The 18,949-nt window shown below is 42.6% G+C and overlaps 1 protein-coding gene across 1 annotated transcript in view; it reads left to right on the top strand.

Moving 5' to 3' along the window:
* Positions 1–18,949, top strand: part of COL28A1 (collagen type XXVIII alpha 1 chain) — a 172,128-nt gene that overhangs the window by 130,167 nt on the left and 23,012 nt on the right. Inside the window, exons 28-30 of the mRNA XM_049641510.1 lie at positions 14,827–14,895; positions 15,442–15,522; positions 15,613–15,648. Coding sequence (XP_049497467.1) covers positions 14,827–14,895; positions 15,442–15,522; positions 15,613–15,648 — 186 coding nt within the window. The remainder of the gene's footprint in view (positions 1–14,826; positions 14,896–15,441; positions 15,523–15,612; positions 15,649–18,949) is intronic.

Here is an 18,949-nt window from a genome sequence, read left to right as displayed (position 1 = left end):
TGAATCCTCTGGTGAAAGACACGCTGTGAGAGGACAATTAGTTATTGGTCTTTTTGTGCTTTTAATTCCTGGTAGAGGAAATCAGTCTACAGAATGCCACTGTCTCTCAGGAGCTATAATCTTTTTGACAGGTAATAAAACTAGGAGGACAGGGACGCCTGTGTGGCTCAGTCAGTTGAGCGTCCAGCTCTTGACCTTGGCTCAGGTAATGACTTCATGGTTCGTGAGATAGAGCCCCCACATCAGGCTCTGCACTGACAATGAGGAGCCTGCTTGGGATCTTCTCTCCATCTCTCTCTGCCCCTCCTCTGCTCTCTCTCTCTCTCTCTCTCTCTCTCAAAATAAATAAATAAACATTAATTAAAAAAAAAAAAACAACTAGGAGGACAGTACAGAGGCATAGGTCCTATAATTCACATCTCAAATACAAGTGTCAACACCGCCTCCAGAATTTCTACATGGGGAGAGCAGCTATCTGAGTTCCAGGATGGCCGGGGCCTGATCCGCAAGAGTGTTGGCATAGTGGGTGGATTGGGTGTCATTGGTGCAGCCAAAGGAGACCATGGGATAAAGCGTTGGAGCAATTCATCTTTTGGCCTGTTCTTTGGTGCACCACACATTGGTGCATTAACATTGGCGTCACATTGGTGACATTAACAGTTGTCACCAAACCTACTGACAGGAAATACATTGGGCCTAAGGAGAGACCTGGCTGAATGTCACATTGATATCTTCTTTTTTTTTTTTTTTTAATTTTTTTTTTAATGTTTATTTTATTTTTGAGACAGAGAGAGACAGAGCATGAACAGGGGAGGGGCAGAGAGAGAGGAAGACACAGAATCTGAAACAGGCTCCAGGCTCTGAGCTGTCAGCACAGAGCCCGACGTGGGGCTTGAACCCACGGACCGTGAGATCATGACCTGAGCCGAAGTTGGACGCTTAACCGACCAAGCCACCCAGGAGCCCCCGATACCTTCTTTTTGATATAATTAAACATGTCACATAGAGCCTAAATCAGTTTCCCTTTCCCCAGAGTCATATGGTGATGAAATAAAGTAAACATCATCTTTACCAGCCTTCACACTTAAAAGTGTGACAGTCAAGACACATTCATTGTGACAGCTGGAGCTGCTACCTTCTGCTTATGTATAAAGCTGCCTACTGTACTTTTCTGTTCATGTTAAGTATGTAAAGAACTCTCACCATGCATTTCCTCTTGGTGTTTCTCAAGTTGGTGAATACTGAGGCTAGTTAACTCTAATTAGAATCTTCCCTTTGGCTATATGCCCAAGGATGCATGGCTTATATAGTTTGGTATATTTGGAATTTTAAGGTTTATACCTCATGAGTATTATTTTGCTTTCTTATTCCTTTTTCTTTATGTCCCCTATCCCAGGGAATTTCAATAAGGGGGTAACATTGACTTTAGGAGGGGTAGTTATCTGTTCATGTGAGATGGAAGGGTACTGGGGTGGTCTGGGACCAACCACTGGTTCAAAAACATTAACTGAACATTTATGGGGCACCTGGGTGATTCAGTCGGTTAAGCATCCGACTTCAGCTCAGGTCATGATCTCACAGTTTGTGAGTTCATGCCCCACATCAGGCTCTGTGCTGACAGCTCAGAGCCTGGAGCCTGCTTTGCATTCTGTGTCTCCCTCTCTCTCTGCCCCTCACTCACTTGTGCTCTGTCTCTCTCTCTCTCTGTCCCTCAAAAATAAATAAATGTAAAAAATTTTTTAAATCATTAATTGAATATTTTCTATGCACCAGGCACTGGGCTAGATGCTAGGGATGAATCAATGCCCAGTGTGTAATAGATGGCCAGAACTTGGTGGGGAACTAGAACTAGATCTTTTTTTTTTTTTAATATGAAATGTATTGTCAAATTGGCTTCCATACAGCACCCAGTGCTCATCCCAACTAGAACTAGATCTTTATGAGATAAGGTTAAGATGAGAGGAAGACTTTAGAGGAATAAACTGGTAAAACACGCAGGGCCAGTCTGTAAAGGGACATTAGGGCCAAGCTAAAGAGCTTCGGCTGGAGCCTATCAGTCAGTGATTCCCAAAGGGGCTCCCCACCAGCTCTATCAGCCTCACCTAGGAACCTGTTAAAAATGCAGATTCTTGGGGCACCTGGGTAGACCAGTCGGTTAAGCATCTGACTCTTGATTTTGGCTCAGGTCATGATTTCACGGTTCGTGGGACCACGCCCCACATCAGGCTCTGTACTGACAGCACAGAACCTGATTGGGATTCTGTCTCTCCCTCTCTCTCTGCCCCTCCCCCACTCATGCACACGCTCTCTCTCTTTCACTCTGTCTCTCTCAAGATACACAAATATTTAAAAAAATGCAAGTTCTTGGGGTGCCTGGATGGCTCAGTTAAACATCGGACTTCGGCTCAGATCATGACCTCATGGTTTGTGAGTTCAAGCCTGGCATTGGGCTCTCTGATGTCAGTGCAGAGTCCAATTAGGATCCTCTGTCTCCCTGTCTATCTGCCCCTCCCCTGCTTGTGTGCGTGCACACGTTCTCCCTCTTTCTCTCAAAAAATAAATAAACACTTAAAAAATCCAAGGTCTTGGGCCCCACCTAGACATAATGAATCAGTAACTTTTAGTGTGGAGGCCAGTAATCTTTGTTTTCACAACTCTACAGATATTTTTGATGTATACCAAAGTTGAAGAGCCATTGCTCTGATGATAGAAAAGCTTGGAAGGGTTTATTTTAAAAACTTAGTTTTATGGTGATATAACTAACATACCATACATGTCACCTGTTTAAAGTAAACAAGTCAGTGAAGTTTCGTATTTTCACAGATTTGTGCAACTATCAACACAACCTAAGTTTAGGACATTGCCATCATCCCCAAAAGAAACCCTCTGTCCCATAATAGTCACTCCCCTTTCCCTTCCCACTCAGCCTCTAGTCCCTGGCAACCACTAATCTACTTTTTGTCTCCATGGATTCGACAATTCTGGACATTTCTTATAAACAGACTCACACAATGTGTAGTGTTTTGTGGCTAGTTTCTTTCACTTAGCATCATGTCTTCAAGGGTCATCCATGTTGATGGGGATTAAGGAGGGCACTTGCCCTGATAAGCACTGGGTATTGTAAGGGTTGAATCACTAAACTGTACACCTGAAACTGATACTACAGTGTAGGTTAACTAACTGGAAGTTAAATAGAAACTTAGAAAAAAAAAAAAGGTTATTCATGTTGTACTAGAACTTTCTTTATGTGGCCAAATAATATTCCACTGTAGAGATGTACCATATTTGGTTGTCCATTTGTCCATTGGTGAACACTGGGTTATTTCCACTTTTTGGCTGTCATAAATAATGTTGTTATGAACCCCTATGTGTAAGCTTTGTGTAGACACATGATTTTATTTGTCTTGGGTGTAAACCTTGTCCTTTTTAAGGACAGGAGTGACCTGCCCAGCTGAATGTTTTAGTATGTGACAGCTTGGGGCAGGGCTTCTCATTCCTCTGCCTCCACACCATTCCCACATCCAGAACACTCCATCCTCAGCTGTACTCATTGTTCCCTTTTTAGATGGTGGTGTGGGGGGAAGAGGTGGGTTGTGCCCTTGGAAATATCCTCTCCCTTGCATGCTAGCAGCTCTCTCTCTGGCCCCACAACTGAGAATGTTTAGTATAGATGTACATGAGCTGAAGTAAAGGCATGCATTAAACTATTGTAACAATTTAACCCATGGGTGAGGTGAATCTGAAGCAGGGCAGGTTGAAATTTTTTTTTATGTTTATTTATCGTTAGAGAGAGAGAGAGAGAGAGAGAGAGAGAGAGAGTGAGTGAGAGGGGGCGATGGGGCAGAGAGAGAGAGAGGGAGACACAGAATCAAAGCAAGCTCCAGGCTCCAGGCTGTCAGCACAGAACCTGACACAGTGCTCAAACTCACAAGCCCCAAGATCATGATCTGAGTCAAAGTCGGACTCTCAACCAACTGAGCCACCCATGCGCCCTGAACCAAGGCAGGTTTAAAAGGGATGGATTTATTCATTCTGAACCCTTATCCTTAGTAGTTCATAATTTTCTTCTACCAGTCTCCAACTATCCTGCAAAAGCGATGTGCTATATTGAACAACCTTCCCTTTGGTGTGTGAAATATTATTTTTCAACATCGCTTCCTCTCCTGAAGGGGGAAAGGCTACTGAAAAGCACAGCTTCTCAAACTTTTCCACAAAGCCCAGAGCCACCCTAAGCGCTGCTCACGGCCTCCTCATTTTAATATTAGAATTGTCACTTTGTGACACTTGAAATACAAACGATTTCTGAGACAAATTATTTTTTGGTAATTTAATGCAAAATGCCATGTGTTGTGGTCTGATCTGCTACAAGTGGGAGAAATGAGAACGTCGGTGTCTCTGTTAGTTTCCTCTGGCTGTTGTAGCAAATTATCACATTTGTGGCTTAATACAACACCAGCTTACTCTTTTGCAGCTCTGGAGCCCAGAAGTCTAAAATGAAACTTAACAGGGCAAAAACCAAATGTTGACAGGGAGTCTCGCCGATAATCTATTTCTTTGCTCTTCCAGGGTCTAGAGCCACACTCCTGCATTCATTCCTTGGCTCCTGGCCCCTTTGTCTGTCTTCAAAGTCAGTGATATGCATCTTTTCTGATTCTGCTTTGCACTGTTTCTATCACATGATCTTCTCTTCTGTCAAGTCTCCCTTTGCCTCCCTCTTATAAGGGTATTTATTTATTTATTTATTTTGAGAGAGAGAGAGAGAGAGAGAGAGGCAAGGGGAGAGGCAGACAGGGAAAGAGAGAGAATCCCAAGCAGGCTCCATGCTGTCAGCGCAGAGCCCCACACGGGGCTCCAGCTCCCTGAACTGTGAGATCGTGCCCTGAGCCTAAATCAAGAGTTTGACGCTTAACCCACTGAGCCACACAGGCGCCCCTGTAAGGATATTTATGATTGCATTGAAGACCCACCTCTATAATCCAGGATAATCTCTTGAGTAAGAGATCAAAATCTCTCTTCAGATCCTTCATCACATCTGCCAAAACTTTTTTTTCTGTATAACACTCACAGGTTCTGGGCATTAGGACCTGCATTTCTTTGGGGCCATTATTCAGCCTGCCCTCATATTAAATCAGCGGAAAAGAGGCTTTGCCCTTTTCACTACTTCTGGATCCATTCTTGTCTGTTAAGCAACTGAGCCATGGAAAAGAGAAGTAGAATTGAAAAGCATACAACATTTCATGGCATCTCTTCGCTCAGCAGACTTAGACCCTTATACCATTGTGCTAGGAGGCCCCGCAGAAGGAGGCCCCCTGTCCCACTGCTGTGGCAGCAGCTGTGGCCATACAGATCAGCACCTCCTGCCGTCCCCACACCCTGGCCGCACTGCTAAAGTGGTCAGGACACAGCTCCACACTCCAGGCCAGATGACGTGCTTGTAAGTGCCTCCTTCAGCACCCATGTCGTGGAGTCTCTGCCAGCACTTCCACACATCTTTTTTGTTATCTGTTTTCCCTATTGATCCCGAAAGCTTATCATGGAATTTGCCTTATATTAACCAGAGAGGCACCTCGTTACGTGTGTGTGTGTGTGTGTGTGTGTGTGTGTGTGTGTGTGTTGGGAGTGGGGGATTTGTGAACATAAAAACAGAGTTTAGGGTGTATGGTGCCTAGACAACTTCTACCAACAAGGTGGCAGGCCTCCACATCCACTCCATCTAGCTCAGTTTGATATGCAGGGCCCTGAAATGGGTACTTCAGAAGGTAGAAAGACAAAGAAGATGAAGAATCTACTTTGGGAATTTAAGTAGGACAGAAAGATGTGCATGCCCAAACCCGTTAGACATGTGCCACAGGAGAGGTGTGGCATGCTGTGGGGTATTACTCATGGCTGGGGCGAGAGTGGGTCAGGGAAAACTCCTTGGATGTGTTTGGTGGGCCAGGACTGGCCCACAGATGGAATGAGGGTATTTAGAAAGGACACAAGCTCAGGACACGAAGAGAACCCCAAGCCTGGAGTCAAAGAGGGAAAGGCGGAAAACAAAGCAGGCTTGGCCGAGTAGAATTTCTGTATTTGATGGATTTGGTTCTGATATGGCTAGCAGGTGGAAAGTTCTGGAAAGCAGATATAAAGTTAGACCCAGAGCAGAGAGACTGGGGATTAGAAAAGTGGAGATTATCCTCATAGGGTCACTACTAATGCCAGGCATGTGGATAATATTGCAAAACAAAAGTAAGGACCATGGCAGACATCTACCTTGAGGGCACAGAGAGCACCAAAAGAGATACTGGAGAAGTAAAACGCAAATTGTCAACAGCAGGAGGGAAACCAGGAGCCTGGACTATGCAGGTAGCCAGCAAGGGGAGCATTCCAGAGTCTCCTGTCTCTAGCAGAGGCAACTGCCATAAAGCTGACCTTGTCTCCTTGTATGTATCATTTATGCAGTAAGTGTAGCCAAATGCCATGCAAGATTTTCATGAAATTTGGCAGGTTTTACAGAAGGCTACTTAGGCAGACAAAATTAATGTGTACAATTGAGTTGATCCAGCAAAGCCCCTTGAAGCCATGAAGGTCTTTGCACTATGACTTATCAATGTATTCAATTCTGACATTTATGCTAAGAACAATTTTATTATTGGAAAATAGGACCAATTCTGCAGTCAGATAGAGAATCATAACCGGGAGCACATATGTCCACAAAGCAATCAAACAGTCCAGTTTGGTGGCTTGACTGTTGAGATCATTTGTGAATATTCATGTGCTAATTGTTCAACTCTGTTAACATCTGCTGGCAGATATAAACAGAAAAATGGAAGCAGGGACTAAAAGTTTAAGAGAAAGGATTGGAGGGAAATATGCCCAAATTGAGCACATTTGGCTATGAGTGTTGTGAACTGAACAAGGCCAATTTGGACATTTAAATTTGTCAGAATCTTTTTGATGACTATCAGTAGCCCCTGAAGATTAGAGGTTGGTAGGAGTTACTTGCTTCCTCCTAGACTACCTTGCTATCGGATGGTGTGTTTTTTTGTTTGTTTGTTTGTTTGTTTGTTTTTTTATTTCTTGGTATTTTTATTTTATTTTTTTATTTTATTTTTTATTTTTTTATTTTTTATTTTTTAATATATGAAATTTACTGTCAAATTGGTTTCCATACAACACCCAGTGCTCATCCCAAAAGGTGCCCTCCTCAATACCCATCGGATGGTGTGTTTTAATGAAAGCAAGTTTCAGATAGAATTCTACCTAATGTTCTGCTACCTATTAATAAGGAGGTACAAAAACATGCACTGAAGCCTGGTCCAATTTCCAATTTTCTGGTTTTCTTTAAAGCACTTTGACAAGCACTTTGCATAAAATGATTTCTCTAAGATAAATACAACCATATTCTCATGATTGGACCACTTAACCTTTTAAATCAGTGAAGGGACTCTTCATTATGGGATGAGGGTTGAAGGCACCCGTTTTGAATGAGTTCTAGAATTAGGGTGCCCTACCAAAGCATTTGGCTGATTCTTTTACCCCATTCGTGCAAGGAGTAAGGTATCTGCACAACATTCCTAGCTATGACAGGTCTTGAATACCTCTTATTTCCCCAAGGATAAATTGTTTCCGTTATCCCTCTGGAGCAAATTCAGGGAGTGAGTGTTAAAGCACCTGTCTTTAAAGTATGGCCCACTGATTATGGTATTTTAAATGTTACCTTAGCACCCCTAGAGTATAAACTAAATTGCATATACACATATTTGCATGAATAGGGAAAAAGCCAATTGGTAGGCTGGATAATGGCCCCTAAAGACGTTCATGTCCTAATCCTGAGGGTCTGTGAATATTACCTTCTATGGCAGAAGAAACTTTGCACACATGATTAAGTTGAGCATTTTGAGGTGGGGACGTGATCCTGGATTGTCTGGGTGGGCCCTCAGTCTGATCATAAGTGTCCTTATAAGAGGGGGGCAGAAGCAGAAGAGACTACAGAAGAGGTGATGTGATGGTGGACACAGGGATGGAGTGGAGGAAGATGAAGGAAGGGACCACAAGCCAAAGAATACAGGTGACCACTAGAACTTTTTGGTCAAGGAAACAGATGCTCTCCTCAGAGCCTCCAGGGGAAACCAGTCCTGCCGATACCTTGACTTCATTCCAGTGAAACTGACTTTGTGCTTCTGATTTCCAGAACAGTAAGAGAACAAATTTATGTTGTTTTCAGCCACTAAATTTGTGGTGATTCATTACAGCAACAATAGGAAATGAATATAGCCATCAATATTAACGTCAGCAACATTTTGGTCCAACTCATGGAAGTTTCCACTGGAGCTGTTTTGAAAACCCTTGCTGTACATGGCTGACACTTCTTAGATTATTAAAAAAAGACCCTGAATTGCGGGCCATGGAGAGGAGGGGAGGAACAGATGGTGCAGGTTTTAAACCATTTTTAGGAACAGATTCACAATCAGTCCCTGAATCTATAAAAAGTAAACCATTTCTCTGCCTCTCATGGGACACAATGGGACTCAATCACCATTTGAATGAAAATCAAGTATAATGAAGCCATGTTGTTCCATTTAGGCCCATTAGGACGATATTCTGGCCAGGTACCAGGTGAGCCTGGGCTATGCTCCAGCAGAAGGCTCGCCTGATCACAAATAATGTAAGCACTGATTGTATTCCCAACCAAGTGGGCTGCTTTGTGGGACAAGCATTAGGCTGTCTTAGCCCGTGTTAGGGAATGTTAACATATCAAGATGGGATACTAAGTTAAAGGAGTTCAATTCCACAAAGATAAGGATTTGAAGAAGCTGGAGGCTCTTAATTTTCAGGCTGGAGATGGAGAAACTGCTTAGCTTCTAGTCTGTGCCGAGACAGAACTGAGCGAAGAAAATCAGAGCCTTTGGGAGAACCACCTTTGGAGAGATTTACTGTTCAAAGAAAGCATTGCTGTGAAATCAAATACAATCCAAGGTGATGGGGAAGAATTGCAAAGCCTCAGTTTTATCACTTATATACTTGTCCCCAGGTTATTATAGTGATTAAATAAGAATATGTCTAGCTCTCTGATTATCTGGCTCAGTCCTTCACATGTAGACACACAAATCATTGGCAGTTGCTAGTTGTAAAAGAAGAATGTTATGCTTGGAATTTAGGTGGAAGGAGAGAGGTGCCAAAATGCCAGACCATTAGGTTGTTCTACAGGGTCCCTGGATAAGCTCCTTCTTCTTCTTCTTTTTTTTATTTTTAATGTCTATTTATTCTTGAGAGAGACAGAGCACGACTGGGAGAGTGGCAGGGCGAGAGAGGGACACAGAATCCGAAGCAGGCTCCAGGCTCTGAGCTGTCAGCACAGAGCCTGACATGGGGCTCAAACCCATGAACTGTTAGCTCATGACCTGAACCAAAGTCAGATGTTTAACCAACTGAGCCACCCAGGCGCCCCTAGATAAGCTCCTTCTGTCTACATGTACAATTATATGTACTCTGTAGGCCACCAGGAAAATACTATTTTCCATCTAAAGTGAACTAGCCATTTCATTAAAGCCTAAGAAAATAATCCCTTTCAATACAGAATGGTTCCTGGATTTGAGGCCAAATACTTAGATGACTATTCAGGCAGGTTACCATGTCTTGCTAACTCTGCCATTTACCCACTAAGTCAACATCTTAATCTAATACTGCTTTCTTTCTTCAAGCTGCTTTTCATTCAAAGGCCGGCTTGACTGATCTTGTACTCCCTACCTTCAAAATTTATCAATATTTACTACATTCCCCTACATAACACAGTAAAATTATAAACATCAAAAAATTATCATTGCTACACTATTTCCTCTATAGACCCTATTCATTTCGCCAAGTGTTCTATTAATTCTTTTTACTTTTTAAAAGAGTCTTCTTATTGTTTAGTAAAAGAGTATTTATAATCTTATTACTTACCTTTTAAGTGTACAGTTTTACAAGTTCCAGCAAATGCATAAGAGGCCTCTAATGAAGAGGGTTTCCTGACCCTTTCCAAGTAGTTAGGACATCTCCAAAGATCTGGGACCCATGCCTGCAAGTTTTATTCTATTTCCTACCTCCAGCTCCCATGGGTCATCTATGCCCTAAAGGTGACAGCATTTGCTGTACTTCCCCCAGAAGCTTAAGACTTTTGTCCCACAAGAGGCTTTGTGCTTTTCACAGGGGTTACCTGCTTCCTTCCCCTGGGCCTGCACCACTAGGGAAGCTTTGGGACTCGCCCTGTCCCCAGTCTCTCTCATGAGCACTGGTGAGGCCCCCGAAGAGCTCATGAGAGAGTGGGTATAAATTCCCCTGCGTCTGGAGCTCCCAGAGGTCCTGTCTTCTTACACTAGCCCACACTCAGCCATTGGTTAAGAATTTTCACTAAGTTCTTACCAGCTTGTATGACATCTGGTGTCTCCAGCAGCTAAGTAACTACCTGTGCCCTGTCTCTCCTTAGAGGATCCTTTGTTTCCTTAGATTTTGAGCTAGGTGGTTGTGCTGCAACCACAGGTCTATGATGCTCTGAGAAAAAATTGTGCTTTCATAGATTAGTCAGCAATTTTTTTTACTGTGGATTTAAAAATTAAAGCAGCCTTTTCTAGTTTCTAGAAATTTCCCTAAAAGGAAGCCAGAACTTCATTTTATAGTTTTTGATCATCCGTGAGTTTGATTTTTTTTTCTTACTGCACCTTAAATATCTGAACAATGAAAATCTAAGGCTGAGATATGGTGGTTGAGAAACTGGGTTTGAAATTTGGATTTAATGACACCTTCAGATAGACAGGTTCTTTCCTGTAGTTGCATCTGATCCAGGCTGATATAATTGTGTATCATTTTCCTGAGACTTGTAAGGAAAAACACAGATGACTGGAGAGCATTCACCTCTGCCAAATTCAGAGGTCTTCTTGCTGCTAGCCAGATAGTACAGTCTGAAAGTTATAGGAAGATTTCAAGTACTTTGAAGGTAAACTGATAATTAAAAGGGGGAAAAAGGGGGCCTCTTTATAGGGAAACCCAGCTGCCTGGAATAGCTACAGTGTTAACAATTACATATAAAATATCTATAATGTGAAGTAATGCAAAATAAATTCCTAACCACAGAACTGATCCTGACGTGATTAGAGGCTACTTTGAGGTTTTTCCCTCAGGGCTTGGCAGTGAGGCCACAGTAACTTTTAAGTTTGCTAGGAAATTGTGTAATTTCTTAAAGGAAGCTAGTTAGTCATAAACATCTATTGGACATCTATATTAGCTGTCATAGGATCCAAAAAGTTGTAAAAGACATAATTATTCTGAATAATTGTCAGAAAGGCGTCAAGTTCTTTCTGGACCCGCTTCATCTACTGCAATTCCCAGTGATAATTTGCTATCATATCCCAGTCCTAGCTGCTGTGTTTTCCGTGCTCTTCTGTCCTTCAGGGCTGGGACAAAGCCGACTGTAGATCTTCTAGTATTCTCTCATGAACCTTCAATCCCCTTCCACCTGGCTAGGAAACCTCCTGACCACCCCCTCCCCCCCAACTCAGGTCGCAGCGGTCTCAAGCATCTTCCTGACACCCTCAAGCTACCTTTCAACCAGTTACCTGGTCGAATAAAGATGTCTTCCTTCACGCCCACAAAAAAATATGAGAAAACTAATCTATGCCAAAGTATCCCTTACCGACACACCTGTCTTAAGATGATACATTTCATATAACTTTTGGTTCTTATTTTCTTTTTAATTAGAACAGAAAATGGCAGAATCTCAGGCAGGCATCTTCCCACCACCCTGCCTACGACTCTGTGAGCTGGCCACCCAGTCTGTACGTTAGACAGACCCTTCTATCCTTCACATTCAAGATGAGGCTGCACATCCACTCTTAGAGCACATTTTTCAGCAAGTGTAATGAGGCTGGTCTGTGTTCCACATATTCCTGTCTATTCCTCTTCAGACCTGTGTTAGCTGTGTAATCTTCGGAAACAGAACAGATTTTTCTCCTCTCCTTTCTCCTGCTTGAATCTGAATGTGGATTTACTGTCTCAGGCTTATTTAAGTGACACCAATCCCTATCCAAGGTTCTGGGGCTCTCAATACCACCATATTTCCTGGGTGAGAAAAGACTATTGTCTCTTGAATGTGAATGGAGTATAGAAGACCAGCGATCTCTGCCTGTCTCCTATCACCACTGAAGCAACCAACAGAACGAACAGAGGCACCACTCCTTCTTCTGGGGTGGGTGTCCTCAGGCCTGAGACGCACAATACTGCACAAGCCTTTACTGTGGGCCCACTCTACCATAGCACTGTGCTTGGCTCAACAGTTACCAAGATGAAAAAGACCTTCAGCAAATGAGTTCTCTGCAATCTGACCTTTGTAAGGAACTTGGTCTAAGTCCTCTGGAGATGAATTGAGGAGGCAAAACTGTAACCCCATACCTGCCTTGCATTTAGAAATACATGGCAGAGATGAAAAGGACCTAGAAGTTTAGCCAAGTCTTGGGTCCAACAAAAGTTGCGCATTTCAAAAGGAGTCTCCAATTATATTCATCTTATTTTGTACCCTCTATATAAGATTTGTTTTAATGAAAAGGTTCCCTTTTAGGGATATGTACAAGTATGCAAAGATATATAAGAGCGTATTTATTGAAGTGTTATTTGTAACTGGGAAATATTGGAAACAACCATATCCATCACTAGGTAATGAATAAATTATAGTCGAGTTATTTAATGGCATACTGTACAGCAGAGAAAATTAACAAACTAGAACTATGTATAGGTACACAGACAAATTTCCAACAGATAATGCTGATATTTAAAATAAAAATTGGAGGGGCTCCTGGGTGGCTCAGTTGAGCATCCAACTTCAGCTCAAGTCATGACCTAGTGGTTCATGAGTTCAAGCCCCACATCGGGCTCTGTGCTGACAGCTCAGAGCCTGGAGCCTGCTTTGGATTCTGTGACTCCCACTGTCTCTGCCCCTCCCCCGCTCACACTGTGTGTGTGTGTCTCTCTCTCTCAAAAAATAAATAAACATTAAAAAAATTTTTTTAAGAAAAACTGGATGTGTGGTGCCTGAGTGGCTTAGTCGGTTAAGCATCCCATTCTTCGTTCTGGCTCAGATCATGATCTCATGGTTTGTGTATGTGAACCCCATGTCGGGCTCTGCACTGACAGTGTGGAGCCTACTTGGGATTCTCTCTCTCTGCTCCTTCCCCAAGCACAGACACTCTCTCTCAAAATAAATAACCAAGCTTTAAAAAGTTTTAGAATACAATTGAATGCATAAATATATCACTTATTTGAAGTTTAAAATGTTAAATATTATCCATTGTCTTAGAATATATATATGTAGTTAAAGCATAAAAACATGGATATGAGTGATGCATGTCAGTTGCAGAAAAGATTTCCCCTCTTGTTAAGAGCATGGGATTGGGTACATCAGGGGTTCAGTGCTATCTGCACCATTTCATTTTTTAATATGGTGGTATATAGGTGAGTGTTTGCCTTCTTCAGTATAAATTTTATGTGTCTGAAATATTTCATTATTAATACTTTTTGAAAGAAAGGGTTCTGTTGATTTTAAAAAGCTTGAAAGCCAATGAGCTAGGAAGGGGGGCTGAGGAATGCCACTACTCAAAGTTACAATGGTCTCCAAGCAAGCTATCTTGCCTTCTGGAGCAGTGGCTCTCAAGTCCTAGAAGGCCATGGCAAAATGCATATTTTACTCCTGCCCCTATCCTTGATTCTCATTTCATAGTCTGAGGTTTTCATTAAGAATCCCAGCAGTTCTAGTAGGTGTGGTCAGTATACCTTTGAGAAAGATATTCAAGGTAAGCAGGTGAAATCCCCGGAGCTCCTGACCAGGAGAATCCACAAAGCTTTGCCACAGACTCATTGCTAATAATGATTCAGAGTTAAGCAGCATCAGAACTATGACTGTATACTGAACAGGGGTTATTCTGTTTCATGCTCGACATCATGAAAGCCCTTTAAATCTGTGTGGTTTAGGGAGCAGGGGGCAGGGGACAGTAGATAATGTTAAGGTGCAGGAGGGGGCAGTTAAAGTCCTTGAAATGAATACATTTTTATTTTCTGAATTAAGGAGGTACTAAATTTAGATAAATAGATTCATAGTAAAAAATTATCAGGGCTGGAACTAACAGTATATGGTGATTATATAAACAGCTCTTTGACATTCATTGGGTAGAGATGCTGTTATATCCTCATTTCCTCCATTATTAAGGTAATAAATGCTTTTAGCATATCAAAAAATATAGAAAAATGTAGAGAAGTTTATAAAAATCACCATTAATATCACAACTGAAATAACAGCTGCTTGTTATGTGTGAACTGATTGATATAATGTTCATAGTTTGAAATTGGCCAAGGTGGGAGTAATTACAACACAGAAATAGGCAAATGCTATAAATCAGCTCCTTCACTTCTACCCCAGATTCAGAAGTTAAATTTTTCCTAGCAAAGAATCGAGCCCATCTGACATACACAGTCCCCTCTAGATTTGTTTTGTTTTTTTTTTTTAATGTTTATTTATTTATTTTTGAGAGGGGAGAGGGAGGGACAGAGAGCAGAGCAAAGAAGACAGAGAATCCCAAGCAGGCTCTGCACTGTCAGTGCAGAGCCCGATGCACTGGGCTCAAACTCACTAAGGAGATCACGACTTGAGCCAAAATCAAGAGCCAGACACTTAACTGACTGAGCCACCCAGGCACCCCTCCCCTGCAATTTAGATAATGTTATAAGGCTGTTCTGAAACTGCAAGTGTATATATGACCCAAAGAATTTTCTGAGTTATCTTGGGAAATTAATGGGATGATCCCTTCTTTATATTGTGTGTAGGGGGAGCAAGGACCTCAAGGTTTTCCAGGGCCAAAAGGCATGACAGGCCATGGCCTCCCTGGCCAGAAGGTAAGCATTTCAGGGCCTTAGAGAAATGCTTAGGTTTAGGATCTCAACAGCTTAACATAAACTTTAGAAGAACACTTCTACTGGTCATTCATCCTGACAGCTCTCAGAGGAAACAATCCATTTGAAAGCAGTTCCTTATGCATTTCCTTTCCTAACTATAAACATGCTTACTTCATAAAATCTCATTTTTTCACCCTTAAAAGCCAGCTGATAAAGGAACAAATCCTTACAACATACCACATAGAAAACACTGGATGACCCTGGTTAGAATGTTATAATAGTTGAACTTCCCGAAGGTAGCCAGCCGATCTGATAGTAACTCAAGATCTCCTCACCTTGAGACCCCCGGCTCATCATGAATTAGATTATGGTACCTGGGGGGTGGGGGGGGGATATAAATATAATGCTTGCCATTTTTTTCCAGTAGTATATTTGTATCAACAAGCCCCACAGGTCTTTAAGAGATGCCGCTTGCAAACGAACCAAATTTTAGAGTTTGGCTTTAATATTTACGTTCCATACTTATTTTTTCACTATATTACAAAGGGAGAGCATGGAGAACGGGGCGCTATGGGAAAGAAAGGCGATAAAGGTGAAATTGGGGAGCCCGGATCTCCAGGGAAACAGGCAAGAAGTGATTTTTAAAGTCTTAGTGTAATTTTATACATTAGCTTGTTCCAACCTACACTGACTGTTAACTCTTCTTCCACTAAGTAGGGGTTACAAGGACCAAAGGGAGACGCAGGACTTACTGTGAGTATCCATCCTAGAGGGTAATTGAGGGTTTACATTTGCAAAATTATTACATTCATGTTTCAGCTTCAGAAGCATGAATTCTTTGGACGCAGAGCTCCAGTTGCTTTTTAAATGATATCACTGCTACAAGCCCAGTGTTGACTGGGCATGAGGTAACTGATCTGAGCGTGAGGGAGAAATAACACCAGACAACCCTTATCCAGCCTCGTGGGGGTATGCCACTACTTCCCTCTGACCCCTGCTAGACATGGTAACAAGGAGGTGAGCTGTTTCAAAGAAGCCACCCGACCAGGTAACTTTTAATCTATGTGATCCTTCACGTTCCGGAATGGGAGTTCTGTTTCCTTGACTGGCTCCTTTAGGAAGTACTCCGAGAACAGCCATCACAAAATGGGGACTACTTTAAGGTACGGATTCACTTATTCCAGAGAACTTGTGAGGCAACGACAAACTTTTCCTTATTCTCCCCGCATCATTGCAAATAAAAAGCTGACTCATTAACGTCCCACGGGGTGGGAAAGTTTTAGAAATTCTGTGGCAAAGTCTTTTTCTTCCTTTCTCATTGGAAGGCACTACATCTCCTAGAGTGGAGAAGCAACAAGAACCTTCTCTTTTTTTTTTTTTTTTCCTCTTTTTGATTGTTCAGTGTGTCATGGTCTGAGGACAGTGACCCTATTTGCTGTGCTAAGTGAATCCAGGTGTAGGGGGGTGGGAGTTTAGGTGGTGATGGTAAGACACGAGAGCTGGGCATATGACAAACAGAACACATACTTTTTTTATGGCCTGTTTGCCTTTTCCTCTTTGCTCCTCCTCACCACAAGTCAGACACCCCCAGATGCCTATGGGCATGAAACAGCTGTGTGCACATCAATGCCTCCCCCAGAGTAGCAGGGAGAATGTATGTCAAATCCCCAGAGGAACATTCCCCATTGGTTTATACCCTCCCTCCTATCCCAACATGGGGAGAGGGCCTGGCTTCCTTCATCCATTCATTTGTTCTCTCATTTCACCGACATTTATTGGGCATGTATTCTGAGTCAGGCTCTGACGTAGGTGCCAGGGGAATTGTCTAGAATAAAAGATTCTGTCTCTGAACTCAAGGAGCTCACAGCCCATTAGAAAGAAAGACAAGCAAACGATGTTCACCTGCAGTTTGATAAATGCTATGATAGGAGTAGATATGTGGATCCTGAGCAGACGAAATGATGTATGGTGATGCTTGGGGCCAAGTTAGGCTTTTATCTCCTGAGCAGAAATTTTTTTTAATTTTATTTTTAATTTTTAAAAATTTACATCCAAATTAGTTAGCATATAGTGAAACAATGATTTCAGGAGTACACTCCTTAGTGCCCCTTACCCATTTAGCCCATCCCCCCTCCCACAACCCCTCCCGTAACCCTCAGTTTGTTCTCCATATTTATGAGTCTCTTCTGTTTTGTCCCCCTCCCTGTTTTTATATTATTTTTGTTTCCCTTCCCTTATGTTCATCTGTTTTGTCTCTTAAAGTCCTCATATGAGTGAAGTCATAGGATACTTGTCTTTATCTGACTAATTTCACTTAGCATAATACCCTCCAGTTCCATCCACATAGCTGCAAATGGATGGAACTAGAGATTTCATTCTTTTTGATTGCCGAGTATTACTCCTTTGTATATATATGCCACATCTTCTTTATCCATTCATCCATCGATGGACATTTGGGCTCTTTCCATACTTTGGCTGTTGTTGATAGTGCTGCTGTAAACATGGGGATGCATGTGTCCCTTTGAAACAGCACATCTGTATCCCGTGGATAAGTGCCTAGTAGTGCAATTGCTGGGTCATCGGGTAGTTCTAAAATTAGTTTTTTGAGGAACCTCCATACTGTTCTCCAGAGTGGCTGCACCAGCTTGCATTCCCATTGAGCAGAAGATTTTTAACCAAGAGGCAGAGATCTTAGAAATGGGGGTGTCATTCTGCTGATTTGGCTTTCTAGATTCTAGAAAAGGGCCTAGCAGGGAAGGATGAATGAAGGAAGAGAGAATTTTCATTAAGTGCGAATCTAGTATGTGACCGGTACTGTGTAGGCTCCTTCACATCAGTACCACCCTTACTGGGTAAGATGCCTGGGGGCTCCTTAGAGGGCCCACTCTGGACCTTTAGTACTTCTTCAGCTGTACCCTTTCCTGGGTGAGGAGTCCTCAGGGCCAACAAGAGTGAACACCCTGAACTCATGCCCCACCCCCCCTATATTACACTCTGGACACACAGGATCCCAGAATTGCCTGCCTAAATGGCCCATTTGGAAAGCTGACAGCACTGAGCTGTATGCATGGGTCCACCCAAAAGGTGGGCAAGGGGAAAGTGTTTTCAGGGAATTTGGACAGAGCTCAGAATTGAGGACTGGTGTTCACTACATGAATGCTGGCCCAGGCCCCATGCAGTGCAGAACTGGTGGGGAGAGGGTGCAATGAGAAGGGGACAGACTGTAGGCCACAACCCTCTCTTGACCAAGACTCCATGTTAATCCATACGATAGCCCCGTGAGGTACTGTTATCTATACTTCAATGAAAGACATGCTAAGTCAGATAGAAAGTTTGAGCTATATGCCTGAAGTCACCTTGCTAACAAGTAGCAGAACCCTTGTAGCCAGAGATGGCTTGTCTGGTGCCAAATCTAGTCTGCTCTCCCACAAATTCTGCTCTTAGAAGGCCTCTTTCTTCTTCCCACCCACGCTCTCTCCCTGACCAAATATATCCCCAAACAGCTGTCAGTTGTAGATTCATCCAGATTAGCAAACTACTCTTTTAAGAGGCAAATACCAATGGCAGAGTTCAATGTTTTAATACTTCGTGCCAAAAATTGCTTCAGAAAGACTATTTCTCTACCTGTCCCTTACATGTTCGCATTCCTCAGTGTCTGCCCTCAGTATTCTCTCTCCTGGTCTTTAAACTCTCAGGAAGGGATAGCCATGAAAGGAAGGAGGGGGATGGGAGAGGTTGTAGTTTGAAAAGGCTAATGTAATATCATTGTAAAGTTGGATGGAGGGTGAAAAAATATTGTCTTTAGATTATAAACATGGAAAAGAATATGTTTAACAAATGGGGGTATGGGGATACACTAGTTTAAAAAAGACTGAAAGGCTCTGCTCCATGAAATCTCATCTGCCATCAACAGTCAGCTGTACACTGGCTTTTCTTAAATCCGCCTCCAGTTTGAACTGCTCTCTTGAGCACCAGACCTTACATCTCACTGCCAACTGGACATCTCCAGCCACATGTCCCCTCGATGCATCAGACCCAGCCAGGCCCAAGCTGA

The sequence above is a fragment of the Panthera uncia genome, chromosome A2 (genome assembly GCF_023721935.1).
Source record: "Panthera uncia isolate 11264 chromosome A2, Puncia_PCG_1.0, whole genome shotgun sequence".
In the NCBI taxonomy this organism is placed as follows: domain Eukaryota; kingdom Metazoa; phylum Chordata; class Mammalia; order Carnivora; family Felidae; genus Panthera; species Panthera uncia.
Note: the sequence above shows the minus strand (reverse complement) of the source record. Positions and strands in the feature narration are given on the sequence as shown.